At 48.0% G+C, this 26,541-nt stretch overlaps 1 protein-coding gene across 6 annotated transcripts in view; it reads right to left on the minus strand.

Annotated features, from left to right (window-relative positions):
* NCOR2 (nuclear receptor corepressor 2) overlaps positions 1–26,541 on the minus strand; it is a 2,813,293-nt gene that overhangs the window by 1,041,520 nt on the left and 1,745,232 nt on the right. For all 6 annotated transcript variants that reach the window (XM_069619703.1, XM_069619702.1, XM_069619704.1 and 3 more), the window contains one exon: positions 24,735–24,904. In XM_069619703.1, coding sequence (XP_069475804.1) covers positions 24,735–24,904 — 170 coding nt within the window. The remainder of the gene's footprint in view (positions 1–24,734; positions 24,905–26,541) is intronic.

A 26,541-nucleotide genomic window follows, 5' to 3' on the forward strand; every position in this document is an offset into this window, starting at 1 on the left:
CCTGAAATCCAGACCGAGCCAGGTATGCTGAAAAAGCCAGTATGTCATACAGAGGACAGGTGGCAGAGTTCATACCCGTCACAAGCCCAATGGCAGAACCTAGTCCATTTACTCTTATACCAGGACGGAGTCGAGGGCCTGCTGAATGATATCCCAGTTGTCATCTGAAAATTGAGCATGCTGAAGCCTCAGCTGGTCAGGAACCAGGCCGTCAGCGACAGCTTGGCTGGGTCCGGATGTTCCACCACACGCCCTGCTGAATCAGAAATCCCCTGCTGGAGATGGGAATGTGGACTGGACCCTGGGAGCACAACTGCAGCAGGTCTGAAACCAGGGTCTTGAAGGCCAATGAGGGGTGGGAGGGCAATCAGAAGGAGGCTGCAACGCACTGAAGCCCGAAACTTGCAAAGGGTCTGCTGGAGCAGACGGGTGGGCGGGAACGCATAACACCTGCAGCCATGCCAAAAGATCTGGAAGGCATCTCCCAGAGACCCCCCCCCCAACTCTGTCCTGCCCATGAAGCATATTCGGGGCACTTCGAATTCAGCGGGATGCGAATAAATCCAGGTCCGGGAACCCCCAATGCTGAACAGGGGGCAACAAGGAGTCGGTGTGCAACTCCCACTTGTAGGTGTTGAACCCAAGGCGACTCAGCTGATCATCCTCTGCACTGCTGTACCCCGGGTGGTGGACTGCTGAAATCCAAACTCCCTGTGTCTGGGCCCATTCCCAGATCGACACTGCCTCCATGCAGATGGTGATGTGGGGGGGGGGGGGGGCACCCTACTTGTACAGGTAAAACATTGTAGTAGAGTTGTCAGTCTTGACCAGAACTGACTTGTCACTGATGAGGGGCAAAAATGCCTTGAGGGCCAGGCTCAATTCTCTGAGCTCGAGCAGAAGGGTTACCGTAGGGGACCAAGCTCGATGAATCGCGTAGCCCTCCAGAGTAGCCCCCCAGCATGAAAGAGAGGAGTCTGTCATCACCACCAGGAAAGGCTCCAGTCGGGTGAAGGGGGCCCCCACTTAAACATTGCCATCCATCAGCCACCAGCGTAGATCGGGCAGTAGGAGCAGTGGCATTGGGAACATGTCCGACTGAGACCCCGTCTCCTGATGCCAATTGGCCACCAGGTGGAGCTGGAGGCACCTAATCTTAAGGTGAGCGTGCTGTACATTAAGTACGCAGGAGGCCATCAGGCCTAGAATGTGCTGGAACCACGATGCTGAGGTGGTCATGTTGGCAAGAAGACTCTCGGGTGTAGGAAACACCCACTGAATGGAGTTTTCCAATGCACCCTAGGAAGATCCGTACCTGAGATGGATACAACTGTCACTTCCTCTGGTTGAGGGAGAACACCACCTGATGAGTGACCCCCGCCCTCACCAGCCAGTCATCCAAATAAGGGTACAGATGATGGCCCTTCAAGCGGAGAAGGCCCGCTACTGCATTCATCACTTCATGAAGACACAAGGGGCTGAGTTCAGGCCACAGGGTAGCACCTTGTACTGAAAGTGGTACGACATAATCGTGGACTGCAGAAACACTTCTGATGCAGTTGGTAGATGGGCCCATGCAGGTATGCATCCATGAGGTCCAGGGAACACATCCAGTTCCCTGCACACAGAGACTCAGCTATGTGTACGGGAGTAATCATCTTGAAGCTTTCCAGTAGTAAAGACAGATTTAGAAATGACAGGTCCGTGACAACCCCCTCAGGTCAACCTGGTTGTTGTGTACCACATATATCCTGGAATAGTATCCGGAGGCCCTGTATACAAGAGGAATCAGTTCTATCGCCTGTATTTCCAAGAGAAAAAGGTACTCTATCTGGCGAAGAGGAGGAGAGGATGGTAGAGGCAAAGGAAGAGAATACTGAAGCCCATGGAGACTACGGATAGGATCCACGGGTTGCTGAAAAGGCACTTCTGGGTATCCTGGAACAGAGCCAACCGCCGCCCCCCCACAGGTGAGCTGTGTTCCCCGACTGTGACATCACTGCATTTTGGTGTCAGAGGCGGGAGCAGAGGAGGGGGAGCAGGAATAACCTGTGTGAGGTCTCCTCTGCTGCTTCCTCCTGTGGTTGCTGGGCGACCTGTCAGGCCATTGTGTACCACGGTCCCAGAAACCCTTGAAGCCGGAGAAGGCGCAGGGCTTGGACTCGGTCCTGCCCTGGCACTGAGGGAAGGATTTCTGAACTGGTTTTGTCAGGATGGCCAAGGACTTGGAGGTTTGAGTGAACATTTTCTTCTGTGTCAACTCTTCATTGGTCGACAAATTAAAAAGGCTATGCCCTAAAAGGGCAGATCCAGGATCCGTTCCTGCACATCAGAAGCAAAACATAGTGGAGTGCATCCACGCTGTCCTTCTCAACACGACCCCAAGACACAGCCTTCTGCTGGGAGACCAAAGACTACATGAGGTCTGGGCGTAATGGCCCGGGCATCTGCTGGCCTTGAAGGAAGCCTGCTTGTCCAAAGGGAGGTCAGGCAGAAATTCCCTGAGCTCCCGCCACAACTTCTGGTTAGCCGCGGCCAAGGGTATACAGTGATTATAACAAAATAAAAATAAAGAATGATATAATAACGAAATTATAGTAACGAAAAAATACCAACATTTTAAAAAATATATATATATGTGGGGATGGGAGGATGGGAAAGGGGATAATAGGGTTGGGGAGGGGGTCGGGTTTACAAAAAAAACAAAAAAAAAAGAAAAAAGAAAAAAAACAGGGGTTTGGGTGTACCCTCCAAATAAATAAAAGTACGTTTTTGAAAATGTATTTTGTCGTTATAATTTCATTTGTTATTTATTCATTAGTTATAAAGACACGGAACTGCGCCCAAGAGGGCATCTGTGTTGGCTTGCCGCAGAGTAAGTCCTGAGATGGAATAACCATGCTTTTACTGAAGACTCAAGGACGTTGTCCTCCATGGAGAGGCAACTGGAGGTGAGTCCCATGGTGGAAGACGACAAAGACAATGGTTTAGAATACAAGGAGGCCGCAGCCACCAACGAGGTATGCGGCTGCGGGTGGGACACAAGGAGGATTGGCTCCCCATCCGTCAGCCCAAAACTGCTGTCTAACTTCTTGTACAGCTAGGCCTTGACCCTGGGATACACCCAGAGCTTTTGCACCAACTGCAGAACATCTTTCCGGAGAGGGATGCCAGACCAGATCGTGGTGCGCTTCCCCAAGACCTCTGCTAGGACTCCCGACTCCTGGGGGGCTTCCTCGGGCAGAGGGACCGCCAAGAACTCAGCCAGGCCCTGAAGGCAGTCATGAAAAGCCTTAACAGATGCTGAGAGTTCATCATCCTGGGCTTCATCATCCTCATTGTCCCCCCCCCTCCTCTCTTTTCACAGCACAGGGGAAATCTGGCCCCTCGGACACAGGTGCCAGTGCCCCCCCCCCCACCTCCAAGTCCAGAGCCGCAGACAGGTCTGACGGCTGTTGAAGGGGAGGCGTTGGTGGTACAGGAGGAGGTGGAGAGTAGGGCCTGTCCTGGGGGAGGGACTGCCACTGGAACCAGCAGCGCTGGAAGAACGGGCGTACCACTCAGAGGAGGGGGGGCTGGGTGGCGCCACCTGTGGGATCACCTCCTTCACAATGTCCTTCAGGAACCCCTTCATCTGAAGGAAACACATGAGGAAGAAGAAGCATTCACAGAAGCGGTCCTGGCAAGCCGGCGGGTCTCTAGGGGCCCAGCCCTCCAAGGCACTGGGCTTCCGCTCCTGGTCAAAGCATGAAGGGGCCTGGTGCGTGTCACTAAGGCTGTGATGGGTAGATGTACCCCCGAGGAGACCAGAAGCCTACAACGCAGGATCTGCTGCCGCGTCCAGAGGGAAGGGGGTTTGGATCAGCCTGCAAAGCACATTCGATGGGCAAAAGAACTGGCGGGCCCGGAGCTGGATCCATGATGGTCAGTGGTCTAGCAGGCTCCACCACATGCCTCTCAAGCCTTGCGCTACGCCCTGCACAGAGAGAGGCCACAGACACGGGAACCTCAGAGATCCTTCTGGTAGTCGCCGAGCCCTCAGACGGATTGCCAGTAGGTACAACGCCCTGACTCACGACATTGGAGCGTGCTCCGGTAGGCTGAACACCATGAGCACCTGTGCTGGTAGCCATGTTGGATCGTGCCGAGAACAGACTCTTGGAGGTGGCACTCTACAATCCCTTAGCCCCTGGGGTAGAAGAAGTGGACGAATTTGATCGCTCATCCGAGGAAAACATGGTATTGAGCCCCTCATCTTGGGAGCCAGGATTGCCTCAGGTCTGCCCCGGAGCACCCGGAAGAGCCCATGGCCCCTTGGCTTGGGAGTCAGTAACCTTAGCAACCTCAGGCCTGCGAGAACCTGAATCCGAGGAACCCCGGGGAAGGATTGTATAGCTATGTTGCAGTTAAAGTCTGCAAGCCAGTCAAGGATGTATCCTTTATTGTAGGTAGGGACTGTGATGCATTGACTGAAGCTGAGGGCTTCAATGGTGTTTGCAAGAGCAAGAACATTGATAGCAAGTGAATCATTAAAGCCTAGATTTAGGAGGCCTTGGAGGACTATTCTAGAAGTTGGTTTGATGTCCTGAGAGAGGAGGTGAGAGATGTCTTCTTCAAACAATAAAGGGCCTGCTGGTTTGTAGATGAGATGTAGGGTCATGGTGGCAGTGTGGGAGAGTTTAAACTTAGTTGACAGTAGTTACTCAGATTGGAAGGCTTGGTTGTTAATTTCCCTGGTGGATAAGGAGTTTTTAGCTATGATAGCCACTCCATCCCTTTTGGCATCTATTCTGTCTTCCCTGAAGATAGTGAAGTTGTCTGAGGCGGCTAGGGACAGGGAGGGTCCCGCTGCTGCATGCAGCCAGGATTCCGTGATAGCTAACAGGCCTAGGTTATTACCCGTTATTAGCTCTGTGATGTACCATTAGAGATCTGGCGTTGATCAGTGCTCCTTTGAGCTGCATTGGTGCGTCTGGATCTGAAGTTGCGGAGGAGAGGCGAGTGTGGGGGTGTGCATTTCAAATGGTTGCTATATCTTTGTTGTGGGGCATATTCCTATTGCCTGGGCCATCAGGATGCTGAGGCGCTTTTACAGTAGCTGTAATAGGAGGGCAGTCTAGTTCATCTGCAGATAGTGCAGTGGCAGTCTGATCTTGCATATTGGCATTTGGGCGGCAGACATGTTCATTTACAGTCCTTGCAGTGGCAGTGTGAGCAGGTGCAATAACGTAATTAGGGCAAGCATGGCCATTTACAGACAGCGCAGTAGCAGTCTCACCAAGCACATTACCATTTGTGGGGCAAACATATTGGTTTACAGTTCTTGCGCCTGATCTCAGAATCTGGCCCAGTGTGTCTGAACGGGCTCCCAACACACATTTGATTGTCAACTGGCAGACAAGTTGGTTATACCCCAGCTAGGTCTGTGCTAGGTTAAAAACAATAACATTCCGTCCTACTAAACAAAATACAGCACAAGGGGGTCCAGCAGTACACTGGGAAAATGACGCATGGGAAAAAATGTGTTTTTTCAATGCAACAAAAACTACAGTTGCAGGTTACACTGGTGTGGGTGCTTGATTGTGTCAGGCCTAGAGGTGGAAGCACAGTCTGACACCAAGGAAATGTGTAACAGCACGTTCTTTTTGTGCTTTACATCGTTTAGGGGATCCAGAGGGAGAAAAGGAGCATACAAGCATGCTGTGCTTCTTTTCTGGGACTTCACACCATCATTCTTATATAGCCCATGTGAGCGGAGAACAATCAGGCACTGAAGTGCATACATATATCTGCTGGATTGTCTCATTAAGTTCACCTGCATATCTATCTTGAGACATTGTGGAAGCGATCACATGTTTGCACATATGACGCACCCAGTGTCTTGGCCTCCTGGAAGACAGAGCTGCTACTTATGGTCTGTCCATTGCTCGCCTTTACATATTTGAACAAGGCAATACTACTCCATGACCCTTTGACATCTCATCTCCTCACATTTTCTTTCAAGGATTAGCTCTCATTTAGGTATCCAGTAATATTATCCCCATATTTATGGTAACCATACATAATGTTGCCGGGAAAAGGTTGGGCAACATAATATATGTTAACCATATATATGGGATATGGGGGAGCTGGTGTGTCCCCTGCTCCCCCTGGAAAAAAAAAAGGTTTGGGGGTCGCAGGGGTGTCCACCGCATGTTCAATGTAATAATGGCTCTGCAAAAAACTGAATTTTTTGGTGACATTTTTGCAGGGACATTATTACGAGGAACCCTTATTTATGTGTCAATTATTTGATACAAGGAACATATATATATATATATATATATATATATATATATATATGCTCCAATAGGAGTGTTCTACGGTTGAATGTATTTAGACATTCACAGCATCTCTCTTTTTAATCTCTTGATGGTGCAACAATACTGGCGGTCTGCTCCTCGGCATTCCATTTTAAGTTTTAGAGGTCACTGCTCAGCACATCATACAACCCATTTGTCCATATAGGTCCTTGCACTTAGTACCTTACATGTGCCATATCTATATGCATGAGACATCTTAGCATAAAGGCGGTTTTATGTAAGACCTGAGCACTTTGCACTTTATCTTTGTTGACGGCTGTGTATGTTGGAAACGACACATTCTAGCCAATTCATAGCTCTCAACTCACCCGCTTTTGGCGGGTGTCACCCGCCTTGAAAGCAGATGAATCACCCGCCAAGTCCCTCATACGCCCATTCACTTCTATGGGCCTCTCACCCGCCAAAAAGAAAATCGGGTGTTTTCACCCGCCTTGCTGACAAAAAAGGTTGAGAGCTATGGCCAATTGCTGCTTTGCTTTTTTGCACTAGTCGAAATGTTTACAGAAAATAAGTTTACATGCACTATGCACTTTATTTACTCGCAAACGATGGGGTTTTTGTTTAACTCCGCATATCTGAGCCTTGCAACTTTGCATGTTGTACCTTGAATTATGTCAGTTACTCAGTGCGCTCGGATCGTATAATGGGTTCCTGCTGAGAAACAGCACTATGTCCGTAAGGCATACATATTAAATATATGAATCCACTTAACATGTGGAAACAGCACGTTGTGAATGAATCATTGGTAGTCTTTGGCATCCAAGTTAAAGAACGCCTATTTATGTACAGTTATTTGCCACTACATGTATGTAGATATATGCCTATGTCCATGGAGCCATGCTTGCCATTAGACATTGAAAGATGTCTGCCACTATTTGTTAAGAACAGCATTATGTTTTGCAATGAGACGCTCTATCACGGAGTGTAACCAAAGAGACTGCTGTGTACTTTTAAAACTGCCTTTTCTAGGTCTAGTTTCCTAACGTGACCAAGCACTGAGTGCACCGTGAAACGCGTCGTTTTTCTGCCACTTTCCTTGTTATGTGGCAAACCATTATTGAAGGATTTTGTTTGTCTGGATATCTTTGTTGGCCCACGAACAGAGTGACGATATAGCGAATGTTGACAAAAAACGCGTTATTCAATCAGTTGATAGCTTATGGTTAGTGGCCTGCCTGTAAGAGACCTGTTAGAGAAGAAGGTACTAGATCTGCCTAGCCAATGTTAGTCAGTCTGGGCCAGGTAAATCGTATCCACCCTCGACACTGTTTCTTTATCAGTTTATCGTATAGCCACTTCGTAGAGCTCCCCTATTCTGGAATTTGGACACAGGACAGAGGATTTTCCATTCTCTGCTGTAGTGGAAAAACAGATGTTTGGAGTTTCTCAGCGATACAAAAAAAAAATGGATAAACTGCTGAGTCAGCCATTGTTTTCTCAGGTTTTGAGCATCTCTGCAGTGACCAGATGTCCAATTATTATGTCTCATATTATAATGCACAACTGTCAATGCTGTTCCTACGGCTAAGAGACAACACAGAAGCTTAGATTCTGTGGCATTCTTCAATCTAGATTTCGGTAAGAAAACCATTTCCTGTTAAGTCAGAGACAAAACAAGACGTTCAAGTCTGAATGCACTGAATCAAGCATGTTGATGCATAGCAACTTTCCCCAATAGAACTTCTTTCGGTGTGAGCCTCTATGCCAGTTGATACCCCGGAAGCCAGTTTGCTGAGCGGATATCATTCCTTATGCATTTCTAGCCTATTCACCACTATGTACAGATGTTCTCTATCGCTCATGGCAGGAGTCCATGCATGCAAAGGTCTCTTCCTGGGACAGGAAGCGAGAATCAAAAAGATGCAGGCTAGCATTGCTCTTAAAAGAATTCTGAGCAGGAGTGTGCGCGGCATGAAGGTGCCAGTCGATGCTCATTGTGCACAAAACACTGACTTCTGTTGGGCTAGAGTAGGGATTGTAATTTGGTTGCTATGGAATTAATAAAACACCTTTCAAGATGTAGTCTGCAGGCTCTCCTGGAAATTAGATAGTCAGCGGGTCCCAGTGAACTCTGAACACTTGCCATAGCAGAGTCACTGTCCAACTCATTTTCACTGTCTGCTATTTGTGGCACATTTTCGGTCCGCTTACTCGTCTTGGACATCTATGTAACTCCCTTCGCTGACATACTGCAGCCGTAGTAGACCGAGCGCCCGTGATAAGGCACCAAGACCAACAGGCAAGGACAGTTGAGTGCTGCTACAGGCAGGATGCAGGAAGCAAATCCTTAAGATACGGCGACGCCGAAGAGAGGGGTGCGCAGCTATGTCCCTCTTTGAGACGCAACTCCACTGGAGGGTGTACCCGACGACAGTAAAGGTACCAGGGTTGCCCAGGGAAGAGGGAGGTTAGCGGAACAAAGCGAGAGGAGAGAAATGGACAAGGAGGTTTACAGCACCCTAGAATTCCAAATGATGAAGATTGGCGAAAGGCCAAAGATACGACCACAAAAGCGAGAGTCCTAAAGAATTAAGTGACATTTTTCAAACTGTGAGAAGAAGGGAACCTGCAGACTTCAATCAGTCTAAACAAGACATAAAACTAGTGGAAAGAAAACGACCAAGTTCGTGGAGAAAGACTAAGGGAATAATCCCTCTACTCAAAGAACATGAGACATTTAATTTGTATAAATACTTACAACATTTCTTTAGGAGCCTAAAGAGAGAGATCTAAAAACTGTTCTTTGATAAACTGTGAAGAAATTATAAGTTACTCACCGTAGTCGCCTTTCCTCCATACTTAATGGGCGTCCCTTCCAAGGGACGGGAGACTGAACCCTTTTCACCAGAAAAAAAACCTTCTCCCCCTTGGGCCCTGGGTACATGCGCTGCCCTGACTCCACCCACCGGCGCCACACCTCAGTCCCCATAGACGCGTCGACCATAGATTTAACATTGTCTAATGACACCAGTTTTAAAAGGGGGGAGGTTGGTGGGACGTATGGAGGAAATGGGTCCAAGGACTAACAGCACGTTAGTCACTACGATGAGTAACTTATAATTACTCTTGCGTCCCGTCCCCTTTCCTCCATACTGCATGGGCGATTGCAACTGAGTTTAGCCCCAGGTTGGAGAGGAGACCGTCCTTAAGCAAACAGGTTTCTAAGAACCACCTGTCTGAAAGCCGCATCTGATCTAGAGCCGGCATCTAAACAGTAGTGCGTGCAGAAAGCCGAAGGGGTGGCCCATGTGGCCACCTTGCTTATGACTTGCCAGGGAACATGCCGCTGGAAAGCAATGGCTGTTGCCTTGGCTCTGACAGCGTGGGAGTCCGGCACCAATTCCATGTCGCTTTTTGCCGGAAATTGCCAAACTTCCTTCAACATGAGGGAATCTGGAGGGGGAAGGATGCAAAGAATGGGGATTGTGTGGGCATCTGATGAAAGGGAGACCGTAGCCCTGTGACATGACCTGTAAGGTCCACGCACCAGGACCCATATAGGATCACCTTCCTCAGAAAAAAAACGGATCTATATTTAATATAAATTGACCCTTGGAAACTGGGGCATAATCCAGTGAGACATAAGCGACGACTGGTGCCACCGCCAATGAAGCCGGAGCTGCTGCTTCGATCTTAGAAAAGTGAAGCATAGCAGCAGTGGTGGTGGTGGGGAGCAGTCAGCACAGCTGCGGCTGGAACCAAGCCAGTAGGTGTGCAGCAGTGGGCCAAAGAGGTTCCCTCTGCCGGCTTCAAGAAACACAGTGGGCCCTGGTTTCACCAATGGCTCTGAAGTCGCTGTCGATGCAGTAATGTCAAGCATCTGAAGCATCTGAAGCCAGAAAGCTACCACTATTCTGGACTGCAGGAGCTCATGGGAACAAATGTTTTGGAGGAGTCATTCTCCCTGAAGTGTGAGCGACACCCGCTTTCCGAAGGCAGATGAAGTGCCAATTTGAGGTGGCACTTGGAGAGCAGCACCGTTTTCTTTTTCTTGTTCTTGCGGGAAGCCTCCAGAGGTGTTTCTTCATCCAGCTGCTCCTGCTCCTGATGGATCAGATCCTTTTTGGAGGAAGGTTCTGGGGACATCAACACTATCCTCTCCACACCTCTATGGAGGAAGTTATAAAGTTTTGAGACACAGAGGTAGGGTGTTTTAGTCCCTTGTCTGTGTTCATGCTTCCAGCTCTAGTTACGTAGCGCAGCGCCACTGGGAGTATTTAACTCCCCGCTTCCCGGCTTGACGCTGCGTTGCAACCCCTATTGGATGCTTTCCTGTTTCCGAGTTTCCTCGCTCTGATGCTCTGCGGATCTGCCAGAGGGTTTCCCTGTTTCCCTCGGAACGCTACTCTTCGCTTCATTTTCCCTACCGCTGCTCCGAGCGGTACGCTGCTGTGCTTTATTCTCCTGGCGGGTGTCTGTTTCTCTCACTCTCACTCTATTCCCGCTGGGCTCCTCTGAGCTGTGCTTACTGCCTACCTTCTCCCTCTTCCTGGATCCAGTGCCACATCCTTGAACTGCCACAAGGAGCTTCCGACTTCCCTGACACTGCTACTCGTTGGCTTCGACTACTTGGACATTCTAAAGCTACAAACTATGCTACTTTGCCTCTCACTACTGCTCCTGTCCGCAATTGTCCCGTCATCTGGATTGGAAGGGGCGACGCTACACCACAGGGTTTTTTTCCCTTTTGGGTTTTTCCCCGATTTCTGGCTTGGTTCCGGAGAGAGTCACGGGGCAGCCGTTCAAACAGCAGTCACTGTGGCTTCCCTCCGTGACAAGCATATCCATCTAAAGAAGGGGAGAGACTACCTTGCACGACAACGCCTACAAGAGACCGACAACTCCAACAGCTCAGGTGAGGAGAGTGTGCTTACAGGGGAGGAAGAGATTGGGGTGCACCCTACGTTACAGATTGCAATGCCAGAAAGTCTAAAGATGTCTGCTGAGGAACAGGTCCAAGAGCTGTGGAAGGCTTTCCAATCAATGTCTCAGGAGCTACAAGGAGTAAAGACTGAGAATGCTCTGCTTAAACAGATGGTATCAGCTAGAGAACCTGCCCCCCCGGAATTACCACCCATGGCGCTGTCCTCTGGGAAATTCAATGGCTCTCCCAAAAGGGTAAAGGAGTTTCTGGAAGCATGCATGGTTTCTTTCACCTTTAGGCCTCGTACCTTCGCTACAGATCAAGCCCGGGTGGGTTTCCTCATTTCAAATATGACAGGAAACGCACTGTCCTGGGCTACACCATTGGTGACCAGTGGAAACGCCATTTTGCAGGATTTTTATGTGTTTCAGAATCTACTGAAGCAGACTTTTGAACGGAGAGAGCTGTCCTTCACCACCTGCAAAGATTTACTGGACGTCAAACAAGGCTCTCTGGATGTATTGTCATACATCTCCTCCTTCAAAACATTGGCAGCTGGAGCAAGGTGGCCCAAAACTGCACAATACACCATATTCAGGAGAGGATTGAAGGAAGAAATCAAAGATGAGTTGGCCAGGTCTCCTTGTTCACCTACTTTTTCAGATCTGCTCGCTGCTGCTCTTCACATAGAGTATCGTCTCCAGGAGAGAAGGGCGGAGCGTCGCAAACAAAGAAGCCCTGGTTATACTCCAGAACCCTCGGCACACTCACTCCCTGGTCGCTCTACTGCTACTTCTTCCGAAGAACCAATGCAGATCGGCGCCACCAGAGCACCTTTATCCGCTGCTGAAAGACGACAGAAGAGAGAAGGGAATATGTGCCTACTGCGGTTCAGACCAACACCTTCTCAAGGACTGCACAGAACTGCCAAACAAGAGATCGGGAAACGGATACCCTCAGCGTCAGTAGGGACAAGCGACCGGGGGTGTCCCAGCATTTCTCATCGTCCCTATGTCTCTCTTTCAGTTTCCTCTCCCGAGTCTAAAGACGACTCCAGACTCATGGTGATTCCTGTACATCTTGACCTAGAGAGCAGACAGGTAAAAACCCTAGCTCTACTGGATTGTGGTGCGGCGGGAAACTTCGTTGACACCCTGTGGGCAGACAGGGTGGGTCTTCGCCAGATACCACGGAAAGAAGGTCAGAAGGTTGAAGGAGTGGATGGGTCAGCATTGTCTTCTGGTCCCATTACCCATACCACGGAGGAACTTTCCTTGACGATAAACCAACACAAGGAAGTCTTATGTTTTGACATCATCAGGGACGCCCATTTTCCCATTATTTTGGGCATCACATGGCTCCGTAGACATTATCAACGGATAAACTGGACCGAGAATCAGCTGAGTTTCAGTTCCCCGTATTGCGCACCAACTGTTTTCTGTTGGAGAGTCGGGGAGATCTACAGCCGGTTAAGATTTTTTCCAACAACCACGTGGGAGTCCATGCATTACCCAGTTTTTGTTTAGGGTTTTCCGAGGTGTTTCAGGAGTGCCTTCATGCCAAATTGCCACCTCATCGGCCAGAGGACTGTTCGATCGACCTAGAACCCAATGCCCTGGTTCCGTTTGGTCAGATGTTCTCCCTCACTCAGACAGAGAAACAGGTTCTTCGGAAATACTTGGATACCAATTAGGAGAATGGCCTAATCCAACCTTCAAAGTCCACTGCAGGAGCTCCTTTATTTTTCATCAAGAAAAGAGACTCCGCCGACCTAAGAGCCTGTATAGACTACCGGGGCTTAAATAAGGTTACCGTTTGTGACAGGTATCCAATGCCCCTTATCACTGACATCATTGAGGCTGTACAAGGAGCTAGAGTATTTACCAAGCTTGATCTTCGAAACGCATACCATCTGCTACGGATTGCCAAAGGAGACGAGTGGAAAACAGCATTCTGTACCCCTCTGGGCTTATTTGAATATAAGGTAATGCCGCTCGGATTGGTGAATGCCCCAGCGGCATTCCAGAGAGTTATGGACAGAATGTTTTCTGAGATGCTTTCAATATCAGTTATCATTTATCTGGATGATATCTAGGTTTTTTCCCCTAACATGAGGGAACACATCGAACAAGTCAAGCAAGTTCTGGATCGCCTTCAAAAGAACAATCTACTGGTCAAGACAGAAAAATGCAGATTCGCAGTACCTTCGGTGCAATACTTGGGATATGTTCTGTCGGAAGAAGGGATCGCCATGGACCCGGACAAGGTACACGCCATTCTCGACTGGTCGGCCCCTACTTCTGTCCGGGAGGTGCAACGGTTCTTGGGACTTTGGAATTATTACAGGAGATTCATTCCGAACTTTTCAGAAGTAGTGTTTTCCATTACCCGATTGCTCAAGAAGGAAGCCTACCCGTTTTCCTGGTCCGTTGAGGCGGAGAAGAGCTTCTGTCATCTGAAAAGCCTTTTCTGCTCGGCCCCGATTTTGCAGCATCTGGATCAGATGCTACCATTTCTTCTGGAAACGGACGCATCCGCCATTGCTGTTGGGGCCGTGTTACTTCAGACCATTCAGGAAGTAGAACACCCGGTCGCCTACCTGTCCAAGACTCTCTCTCCCATCCAACTCAACTATTCCGTTCTTGAAAAGGAGTTACTGGCAATGAAATTGGCCTGTGAAGAATGGCAGCACCTCCTCATGGGTGCCCGCCACCAGTTCCTCATCCGCACGGATCACAAGAATCTGAAAGCCTTACAGGAAATGGAATGTTCCAACTCCAGACAGGCGAGATGGGCCTACCTATTTTCACAGTACGATTTCCGGATCACATACATCCCTGGGTCGCTTAATCGACTAGCAAACGCTTTGTCTCGCAAGGACTCCCACACTGAGACAGTGTCTGTCAAGACCAAGCCCATGCTCCAACGAAACCAGATACTAGCAATGGTGGGTTCCTTTCTTCAAGAGGTGAAGGCCGCTGTCACGCAAGAGTTGCCTCAAATCTCTTTCCTTTCCGATTCCCCCTTCCAAGTAAAAGATGGATGGGTGTTCTATAAGAAGAAGTGGTATATCCCAGAAGGCCCGCTACGCAGAAAGATCCTAAAATGGTGTCATGACCAGGGGCGTTGCTAGTGGGGGGCTAAGGGGCCTATAGCCCCTGATCTTTTGGTTGTAGCCCCCGATAGAATCTCAGGAGCTACAGCCAAAAGACTAGCTAGCCCCCAGTCCCAACAGTTCCGACATCAGCTTAGCCCCGGGTCTTTTCCAGACCTAGCAACTCCCCTGGTCATGACTCACGTTTGGTGGGACACAGAAGCAGAGACGGCACCTTAAAACTCATCTCGAGGTCGTCTCTCTGGCCCAACATAAGAAAAGAGGTGTTTGAGTACATAAGGACTTGTCCAATTTGTGCCAGGGCCAAGTATGCCTCTGGCAAACCCCTAGGACTCCTCACTCAGGTGGAGAAGCTGACTCGCCCGTGGGGACTCGTCTCCACGGACTTTATAGGGATCTCCCGGAATCTGAATCATGTACTTGTATCATGGTGACGGTGGACGCTTTTTCCAAGTTGGCACATTTCTCCCCCCTTCCGGGACTCCCTACCACAACCAAGATGGCAGAGACCTTTGCCCGAGACATTTTCAAATTACATGGTCTCCCTGACCAGATAATTTCCGATCGAGGAAGTCAGTACATTTCCAAATTCTGGACAGCCTTGTGTACCCGATTGGGGGTAGAAAGAGCCCTTTCTTCCGGTTTCCATCCACAATCCAACGGCCAAAACAAGCGACTCAACGCCACTCTAGAACAATATCTGAGATGTTTCATTTCACAGCATCAAGACAATGGGGTTGCTCTACTTCACACGGCAGAGTTCTCTTATAAAAATTCCAAGCACTCCGCCACAGGCCTTTCTCCATTTTTTTGTACTTACGGAGTCCACCCACGATTTCTAATACCAGAGGTACCCCGATTTTCCAACTCAACAGCCGCTGAAGAAGTTTGGAGAAATATCCAAGAGGCTCAGACCAGCGCATTGCAAGGATTGGAAGACAGCAGACGAAGGAATAAGGTTGGAGCCGACAGGCACCATAGAGAATGCCCTTCCTGGAGGCGGGGAGACAAGGTGTGGTTGTCTACAAAGTTCCTTCGCCGATGGACACGACCTTCCAAACTGTCTCCACGCTTCCTGGGTCCTTTCCCCATTCTCTCCAAGGTCAATCCTGTGGCCTATTGTCTCCAACTCACCCCATCTCTTAAACGCATTCACCCTGTTTTTCATTCCTCTCTCCTCAAAACCTACTATCCAGATCCACACCACCGGGCTCCCTCCCGGCAAATTCCTGTGTCTACATCCACCCAGGAGGAGTATGAGGTTTCCGCTATTAGAGATTCTAGGTTTTACCGTGGTCGGTTCGAATACCTCCTGTCATGGAAAGGTTACCCAGAGTCGGAGGACTCCTGGGAGCCAGCTTCCCAGGTACATGCCCCTCGGTTGCTTGCCAGATTCCACCGCTTGCACCCGGGGAAGCCTGGGTGGTTACGGTCTATGGAGGGGCATACTGTCATCCGCCGTCACGGCCATAGCCGAAATTGGCGGATACTTCCCTGTTGGAGCTGGAGACACAGAGGTAGGGTGTTTTAGTCCCTTCTCTGTGTTCTTGCTTCCAGCTCCAGTTACGTAGCGCAGCGCTACTGGGAGTATTTAACTCCCCGCCTCCCGGCTTGACGCTGCGTTGCAACCCCTATTGGATGCTTTCCTGTTTCCGGGTTTCCTCGCTCTGATCCTCTGCAGTCCGCCTGCGGATCTGCCAGAGGGTTTCCCTGTTCCCCGGTGTTCCTGTTTCCCTCGGCACGCTACTCTTCGCTTCATTTTCCCTACCGCTGCTCCGAGCGGTACGCTGCTGTACTTTATTCTCCTGGCGGGTTCCGGCAGTATCCGTCTCTCTCTCTCTCTCTTCATTTCCGGGTTTTTCCTGTACTCTATTCCCACTGGGCTCCTCTGAGCTGTGCTGACTGCCTACCTTCTCCCTCTTCCTGGATCCAGTGCCACATCCTCGAACTGCCACAAGGAGCTTCCGACTTCCCTGACACTGCTACTCCTTGGCTTCGACTACTTGGACATTCTAAAGCTACGAACTCTGCTACTTTGCCTCTCACCACTGCTCTTGTCAGCGATTGTCCCGTCATCTGGATTGGAAGGGTCGACGCTACACCACAGGGTTTTTTCCCTTTTGGGTTTTTCCCTGATTTCTGGCTTGGTTCCAGAAAGGGAGTCAAGGGGCAGCTGTTCAAACAGCAGTCACTGTGGCTTCCCTCCGTGACAAGCATATCCATCTAAAGAAAGGGAGAGACTACCTTGCACGACGACGCCTACAAGAGACCGACAACTCCGACAGCTCAGGTGAGGAGAGTGTGCTTATAGGGGAGGAAGAGATTGGGGTGCACCCTACGTTACATGCGCCTGGAGGACTGTTCGAATGCATAGACTAGAATGAGCCACAATCTTAAGGGTTATGCTCCTCCCCAAGGCAGCAGAGACAACCTTGTGGAGGTCTGACAGATATATCTGACTTCTGCAATCTATGCAGTGCTTGAGGCCCATGCCCTTTGGGCAATTACTCATGAAATTACTTATGAAAAATGACATGAAGCAAGTGGCATTTCAATGAAGTTCACTGAGTGTGGGGAAAAAAGGAACTGAGGTCACGCATGTGTTTGCTGCTGCCTCAACATGCACCGCCCTGGTCATCACATATGGAGTCATGGGTGCCCAATGGCGCAGAGTGGAGCTGATGTGGAGCCGCAACGTGCATCCTAGTGGCAGAAAAAGACAGATGTCACTGGAGAAGTTATAGTCAAGATAACAAATCTGTAGGATCAAGGAATCTATTAAAAATGGACTTTGGTAAAAGTCCACCATCCCGATGTCCCAGGTCCCAAAGCCACCTGGTGCATTTGACATTTACATGCAAATCCATGTAGGATTTACTTAAGAGCATAGTCTTTGCATTGAATTTAGTGAGTACAGGCAACGCCATCCGTTTAATTGGATATCCCTTTCCACGCCTAATTTAGAAGTCATCTGGCACAGCCCAGTTTTTTGGTTCTTTGGAGGTCAATAAAATGACTTGAGTCAATGTGGTGGTCCTACGTGACCAATGCACTTTGAATAGCGTTTTCAAAGCTTTACAAGTAACATATTATATTAATGCCATTCATCACCACATAGCAACAATTTCCTCGACGGGACAATTCAATGGCTACAGTGGGTGCTGAGCATTCCAGAGTGTAACCATGATGATTAATTCTAGCCACTCCACCGGTCACTGGAGTACTTAGTCATTCCTCCTGAAGGCTGAATCAATAAATGGGTGTATTACTTCTGGTTTTCATTGGCTATGTGAAGTAAGCAAACAAGACTAGACTTAGCAAACCATAAGAGACATTCTAGCACCACCCAAAAAGCGAGCAAATATTACGACACGCTCTAGAGGGACAGAGAACTCTGCATGCAAAAAGAAGAGGACACAAACCTTTTGCTTATCTGCCTTCTGGTGAGAGATGGACTGTTTCACATGCTCACCAAACTCCTCCTCTAGCCACTTATCACTATGCAGGACGAACATGCGGTTTCTCAGACTGCTCAATTGAGTCAAAGTGCATTCTACTAAAAAATAGTGTTAGTACAAAGGCAGGAGTTTTTCATTTGCTGCTGTTTACAAACTACCTTGATGCGAAAATCGCTGTAGTTGTAGGTGCACCCCTAAGAAGGAATATCAATATATAACTTTTATCCCATAGCCATTTTGTAATGCTTTTGAGGGCAACAGGAATTAGTTTTAACGGCTTCTGTTATTGCCACGCTACCAAGTGTAAATGAAAAGTGTGGTGCACCTATGCTCTTTTCTATCAGAAGCCAGCATTTGCACAAGAATCCCAATAACGAAGACAGACTAGGCATCCTGGTAGTTTGAGCTATATGTGGAAATGGGCAATTTTACTTTCACCAACTTCCATAAATTGTACATTACATTTGAACAGTTTACCAAAATTGGCAAAATGTTCCAAAATGTAAACAAAATGTAAACTGTACATTTGCAGGAAACCAAGTTAGCAATTTTACCCAAAACGTAAATTAATTTTTTCTTGAAGTTAGATATTACAAAGTTAACTTTATTTCAATAATGTATTTTTTCACAACACCTATTCACTAGTCCAGGAACTTAAAAGTACAGCCGGTACACTCAAAATTAAAGGTGCTCATCCACATCAAAACTAGGCTTTACAAATATGCTAGTAATACAAGTATATTTATGTTGCTATAAATGATGGGCCTTAATCCCATTTATCAGCACATTAAATAACAAGGAGTTTCAATTACTCCATCAGTGTACGACGATAAGATCCTGCAGAGCGAGAAACACTCTAAAATGGCCGCTGGCGTTTCACAACCCAAGCTGGAGGCCGACTGGCCCACTTTTATCGTAGCGGATCGGCCCCTTCAACGAATATCTGGCCTTATGAGGGAGCGCCGGCAGGCAAAGCTAGCCCCCTCCGAAGGCCCACTCATAAGGCTTTTGCCCATCTGGCCCTGTCGGCCACACCACCATGATGCTTCGACATCGGCGGTAAGACCCACATCGGCGGTAAGGCCCACACCGGCGGTAAGGCCCACACCATCACGAGGCACTGTGTGCGACATGAGGGACTTGGCACCAACATCCTACACTGGAGATAAGCACTGCTGTGTGCCCACCCGACTCCGCCCTGATGATGAACGAGTCCAGCCTGTTGTCAAGGAGTGCATTGCACAACGATAAGATCCTGCAGGGCGAGAACTGCTCTAAAATCGCAAAAAGCGTTTCCCAACCCAAGTTGGAGGCTGACTGGCCCACTTTTATTGTAGTGGATTGGCAGCTTCAACTAATATCTGGCCCTATGAGGGACCACCAGCATGCAAATCCGGCCCCCGCATAAGGTTTTTGCCTGTCTGGCCCTGTCAGGCCACTAGAGGCCAGAGGCCGACTACCAACACAGAGAGCTCCCCACATCACACGGCTAAGAGTTTGTTAATATCTGCCTTAACCAGGCCCGTGTCGCTGTCGACCTCATACTCTGTGCCACCCATCTTTTTCCCATCTGGCGCCTCGACATTTCCGCCCATGCCTGCCCCCTCGCATGTACAGGCATCAAGCCCACTCCTCAAGCGCCTACTAATACACAGAAACATGCACTTGGCGATCCGCACCACCAGAACCCAACCGCTGGTGAAATCTCCTTACCTCTGTAGACACTCCAGCCTGCCAATCCGGCCCCTTCACCACAGCGCGTACACGCCATGCAAACTCTACCAGTAAGCAGGATAAGCCGCTATGTGGGAGCCTTGGGAGCACACTTTATTCAATATCACAAGTGCTCACACTAATGTTTCTGATGCCTACCTGGCGCCCTTTGCCGTGAGTGCCTATCCAGTGCTTGTTGTCCTAGATGCCCACAATGTGCCCATTGTTCTAGATGTCTACAATGTTATTGTTACTTGGCATTTATATAGCACCCTATATATCATTGGTATGATCTCAAAGCGCTTGTGGGTTGAACGCCCTTTGGGACAGTAGTCCAGGTCATTCGAGAGAGTATGGTAGTATAGGGTGCTTGGGTGCACTCAATTTGTGTGCAGCTAGTGTGATTTGCCTGATGGTAGCTGCATCCTGACACTAGGTGTGGTGGTAGTGAGAGATCAGTTGAATGTGTGCATTCAGGTTGTTGGTCTCCGAGACTGCATTCTGGCGGCATTAGGCCTGTGTAGGACGTTTATGTGTGCAGCTAGGCTGATTTGTTTGTGGAGTATAACTGCTTTCTAGCAGGATGTTGAGGTGTTCATGGAGTATTGTTTGTATGTGAGCAGCTAGGCCGAAACTTATCGAGGGCTATAGCTGTGCTCTATTGTGTGTTGGTGTAAAGTAGAGAGTGAGCATAGTGGTAGGAGACGCGAGTGTCTGGAATGGATGGTTTATTCCTACGAGCCCACTGTTCCGCAATTACATTCTGGATCTGTATGAGTTGGTAGTGGACGTCCTTGTGTTTCGTGGTAGCGGCACTGTGAGGTAGATTCGACCAAACTTACACTATCCAAACCACCACAGAAACCATACATATTATCTACAGGCCACTGGAACCACTACTATCCTTAGAGGAAGACATTGCTCTCCTTGCCAACAATACTAAGCCCTCTTCTAGAATCATCCTTATTTGTGACGTTAATCTAGGCCTCAACGACCCAGCAAACTACAATGCCCAGACTGTAACCAACACAATAGAATCGCTAGGATTCACACCGCGCATTACTTGCCCCAAGAATAACAAAGGGCGGACATTAACTGGCTGGCTGATATGAACGGAAAGACCAACATCCTATCTAACACTGCTTGCCCATGGTCCGACCACAGCATCATCCTTTTCGCTGTCCCTGAAGACAATACAACCACAGCCCCACGGCAACTAGCGCCTGCCAAACTATCAAGAAACACACGTAACATTGCACCTGAGAACATGATCCCTCTGATGCCTCCTATCCGAGACTATCAACATATAGTCTGCGATCTTTACTGCATGGTAGAGCTTTATAACCAAACCCTCCTCACAGCCATAGAGAAGGTAGCTCCGAAGAGCATGCGTAAACCAAAACCTTAAGTGCACACCAAACCTCAAAGCCTTGTGATCCATCAAGCCGACAGCCAAGACTACCTGGAAAACAACACCAACATGGACTAATAAAGAACAATTTTTATCAGCAGCCAAAACTTATAAACAAGCCATCCTCCTAGCAAAAAGTCTCACTTACGACGATACCACGAGGGACTAGCAAAGGCAATCAGGCCCAAAAGAGATATTCAAAATCCTAAGGCAACTTGAATCACCGTTTTAACCCCCCCCCCCCAGATAGCTGCATCAAGGATACCACATGGTGTTCCAACATTCAAAAAGTCCTCCCAAACAAAATCACCCAACTCCAGAACAAAACTATCACCAAGCAATCTATATTACACTTATCAGCTATGCCCGACCCTACCACGCCCACACCGGAACCCGTCAGCCTATTCCAATTCAGACCAGTCTCAGTATCAGAAATCACCAAAACCATCAAAAGTCTCAAACCGTCAAGATGCCAAGGTGATACCTGACCAGCTCCTCTTGTTAAAGACTGGGTGGTGGAACTCACCCACTTCATCACATCACTTAACAACAATTCCTTTGAACAGGGCACCGCCCCGGACAACCTGAAAGATGCCTGGGTCCTTCCGCTCCTAAAATAAAAGCCACACTGGTCCCCAACATCCACACCAATTACTGCCCCATAACAACCGTCCCTTTTCAGCACTCCTAGATCGAAAAATTCAAATGGACGAAATCATCGACAAAGGGAATCTTGCCATAGTACTCCTGCTTGACCTGTCCGCGGCATTCGAATTAGTGAACTACAAAATACTAGGTCTATACCTCTCCTCCTCATCCCACTTTTCCACCAAAGCCGAGTCCTTCCTCTCTAACCGCACTACGAGTGTCTTCTCTAATCTTGCGGCCGCCTCATCAGCCCCAGTACAGTGTGGTGTGCCTCAAGGCTGCTGCGTCTCCCCAAAACTTAAAAAAAATGTCTTTGACCTCATGGACAAATTTGGCATTACCTACACAAACTACACGGATGACACAAATTCTCCTACCCTTCTCTGGCAATCATAGCTTAAACACCATTGCCCTCAACAAAACATATTGCATCATCCAAGCATGGATGGCTAAACACGAACACTGCCTTAACGAGGAAAAAAACGAATTGTTACTAGTAGGGTCACAAACGGGAATAAACAAATGATGACAACTACAAATCCTTTACGATAAACGGGAATTCCATCCCTGTCCTCAAGGAAGTAAAAACTGTAGGGGTTTATCTGGACTCATCTTTATCTCTAACCAGACAAGTAAATGCAACAGCTTTGTCTGCAGCCTATGCTGCTAAACTCATCAACGCTTCCAGACCACTGCTGACCCCCGAGCCAAGAGCTTTCATTCCATCAAGACTAGCCAACTGCAACGCCCTCTTTGCAGGTTCAGCAACCAGGTAAGTTAAACTACAAATCATTCAGAATAATTCATTAAAAGCGGCACTAAACATCCCAAAGAAAGAGCACAATTCCCTGGCCAGAAGTAAGGTCAACTGGCTACCAATGCATCATCGCATCACCTTCAAAACACTCTCCATCACCTACAAATGCTTAGCCAACACTGCCCCCAAATATTTGGCCTAGAAATTTGCCTAACATCAACCTAACCGATCTACACATCCGACCTTCTCGCTATACCCAAATTCAAACGGGAAAAGGCAGGAGGTCGAAGCTTACCAGTCATAGCTGCAAAACAATGGAATGCCCCATCTCTTTCCCTTCACACCCCTCATCTGTCATTTTGCAAAAAATTGAAAATATGGCTCCTTACGCAAGACCTATAAATTGCCTCTCCAGCCTTACTCAGGCATACCCTTCAACCGGACATCACCTACTTTTGCGTTGTCTAGTTCATGACTGTATCGTACTACACTTGGGCATTTCATGCCACCACCACTGTATTCTGTTTCTTTCCTGTATTGTATGAGCTCCTAGATACCCTCGGGTTTGGTACCCTTTACAAATGTCAAATAAAAATAAAGTGCTACTCCTTTTTTTATACTGTACATGCAGAATCAAAAAAACGGGCAGCCTTGCAAAAATTAAGAGGGGAGTCACAACAACAGCTAGGAGGTGAAAACAAAAATAGAGTGTTGCATTTGGAAGGTTTGTGTATTTATTAAAACGGCCATAACTAAAATAAATGAGCTGTGAAAGGTGTGTGATCTATTTAATCCTACAACGTTACGTACAACCATAGAGAGAATTGTATGGAGATGACCACGCCCTGGCTTTTCCACTCAAACAGTGAGTTTGTGACTCTGGGTATATATTTCCAACTCTTCTCCGCCAGAACATCAAACCATTGCGGTATCCGGTCATATTTTCGAATGCATTTTTTCGAAATGCAATTATCTTGAAAACATTTTGCCGATTTTTTTTTTTTTATGTATTATTTTTTGTTTTATATTTTTTTGGGGGAATTGTAAGTAAAAAAAAAAGTGTTTTAAAAAAACGGGGGTTTAGGGGGAACCCCCCACCATTTTAAACAAAATAAAAAAATAAAACATTTGAATTTTTTTTCCGGCAAAGTTGATTCAAGAAAATGCCATTCGAAACAATTACATTCGAAATAGTCACTATAAACCAACCACTGCATCTTCCATCTTCTCACCTCTTTAATCCATTCCATTCTTTCCCGTTTTGCCGCCAAGCATTACACCAACTCACCTTTCACTCTGCCAAGAACCGGGTACACGCCCTGGCCTCCCGTAAACTGGACCATTGCAGCACCCACCTCCTGGGACTTTCTAAATGCTGCTGTCAAACCCCTTGGGAAAGACCTCAGATTATTGCCACCCATGAGGGGTTTACCCTTTCCAGATGCACCAGCCCTTACAGAAAGTAGGCACATTGGCTCCCAGTATATACATTCACATATCAAACTCCTCAGTAGTATGTTTAAATATGGGCTTGCAATCCCCTCCCACACTACCTTGCGACAGCCATCTCATCTCCCTCTTTACCCACGTCCAACCCTTTTCTTCCCATACCCAATACTACTTTGGCACCACCAAACGCTCACCTTACAATTGATATCATAATTATCCCTTCAAGTGTCCCCTACCCACTCCACCCCCCCCCCCAAAACCCTGCCTGCACCTTTCAATTCATTCTCCAACTTGTGGTGTCCCCAATCACTGCTGACCTCCCCTCCACCCATGGGTTCACCTCACTTCAGCAAAGTACACTACGTTCACTTATACATATTGTTTTGCAAACCACCCTCCTCCCACCTCTGTTTCTATGTAATGGTTTCCATATTACACAGAGTTGTCTTAAGGGATATGAGAACACCTTACTAAGAACATGGCATAGCTCGAAAAAAGAAGTTGTTTCCTCACTTACACCTAACCCACAGTAAAACATTAGCATGCAGTGTAAACAGATAAGTGGGAAGAAGGAAGGGGAGGACGTATGGTGTGAGGGTTGTGCAGGGTAAGACGTGGGGTAAAAGGGTGGAATAGAGGAGTAGTGGGTAGAAAGAGGAGGGATGGGGCCGGAAGCAAGGGCACCAGAAGATGTCTTGAGGCGAAAACCAAGCTGGGGGAGGAGGGTGCACTATGTTAAATGATAATATACATATGCTCTTGATGTAACAACACAGAACCTGGCTTTCAACCTCCAGACAAGCAAACTACATGACGAGGTCACGCAGATTCACGCTAAACAAATGCTAATTTACATAACCTCTGCACGGCATCTCTGTTCCAAATGAGAATACGATTCATAAACGCTCAACTGCTTGCATAAGAATAGAGAGAATCCAGAGGCTCTGCAATGCATACCTGGGTCTGCATTCGGTTGAGGGGCAGCAGTTTCTTCGTTGGCCTCGTTGGCCATGGACCGGGTGATCCGCCCTTTGCGCCTTCCCTGGCTGTTGGCAGTTTTTCGACCTTTTGAGGTCACTGCTTCCTTTTCGTCATTATCCTCCCCGGACGTGTCATCGTTCTTTTCCCTGAGTGGCGAGAAAATCAAAAATACATTATTTTTAAACAGGGCACTTTGCCAGGTTGATGCTCATCCTTTCTGCAGATGCTTGCATTTCTAGCAAGCAGTGGGCTCAGAAATCTGTCAAAACTGGTTCTAATGCAAGACGTTCACATGTATCGCATCCTCCCGCTAATTTATCTTCTTGAAAGGGACCTGCTGTTGGATGTCTGCACAAGTTATCCATAAATAAGAAAGCCAGATGTTCTCCTGGAGCCAGGCATTTAAACTCATTAGGCGCCTAAGCCCGACTGGCAAGAGTGAGCCGGCACAGCAATTAAAGGAGTGTAGACCTGCGGAAAATAAGGAGTGTGTCAGGCTCTAAGCTATCCACGGATAGAAGTTATGTAAAGAAGGAGCAGGTCAGGCCTGCACCAACCACTGATCCAAGTTGTTGGTACAAGGTGTGTGTCAGGCTCTGAGTCAACTACTGGCGGTGTGTTTAAGTGTTTGATATATAAACTAGAAGTGCCCCAGGGTCTGGGCTAAAGACTGATGGAGGTTAAACAAATAAACAGTGCGTCGGGTTCTTACCTAGTAACTGCTGAAAGCTATATAAACAAGGAGTGTGTCAAGATCTGACCTAGCAACTGCTGAAAGACAAAAACAAGGAGAGTGCCAGGCTCTTCCCTAGGTACCGGTCACACAGGGAGTGTTTAAGCTTCAGCGCTATCACTTACAGGAAGATATGGAAACGGGGAGGGTATAAGGTCACTACAAGAAGTTATGCAACCAAGGAGAGTGCCAGGCTCTTCCCTAGGTACCGGTCACACAGGGAGTGTTTAAGCTTCAGCGCTATCACTTACAGGAAGATATGGAAACGGGGAGGGTATAAGGTCACTACAAGAAGTTATGCAACCAAGGAGAGTGCCAGGCTCTTCCCTAGGTACCGGTCACACAGGGAGTGTTTAAGCTTCAGCGCTATCACTTATAGGAAGATATGGAAACGGGGAGGGTATAAGGTCACTACAAGAAGTTATGCAACCAAGGAGAGTGCCAGGCTCTTCCCTAGGTACCGGTCACACAGGGAGTGTTTAAGCTTCAGCGCCATCACTTACAGGAAGATATGGAAACGGGGAGTGTATAAGGTCACTACAAGAAGTTATGCAACCAAGGAGAGTGCCAGGCTCTAAGCTAACCATGGATGGATGTTTATACAAGAAGTGTGTCAAGATCTGAGAGATTGACTGCAAGAAATAATGGCATGTTTGGGGCTTATCTAATCACTCATTTAGCAATAAAACCTGACCCAGCGGGCCGGACCGGGTTGTAATGGCGATTTGGGGTTGTTCTACCACGTATGAAATGTTCGAGGGAGAAACGACTGAAGATTATTTGTTCGAAATAATCTTCAGTCATTTCTTCCCTGAACATTCCCGAAGTGCACAAACCCCGACCCACCCACAGGCCAGGGTACAGCAAGGGGGTAGTATTAACGGGTATTATTGCCATTAGTTACCCGAGAGTTTGCAATCCAGATACCCAGGGTGCAAAGACCAAAGATCAAAATACTTGCTTCAGGTGGCCACCATGGATCAGGAAGGCGGAACTCCATACAGAGCCCCGCTTCCATTTTAATGGCGGCTAGCATGGATATGGGGCGGC

The sequence above is a fragment of the Ambystoma mexicanum genome, chromosome 10, assembly GCF_040938575.1.
Source record: "Ambystoma mexicanum isolate Mex_15411 chromosome 10, UKY_AmexF1_1, whole genome shotgun sequence".
Classification (NCBI taxonomy): Eukaryota; Metazoa; Chordata; class Amphibia; order Caudata; family Ambystomatidae; genus Ambystoma; species Ambystoma mexicanum.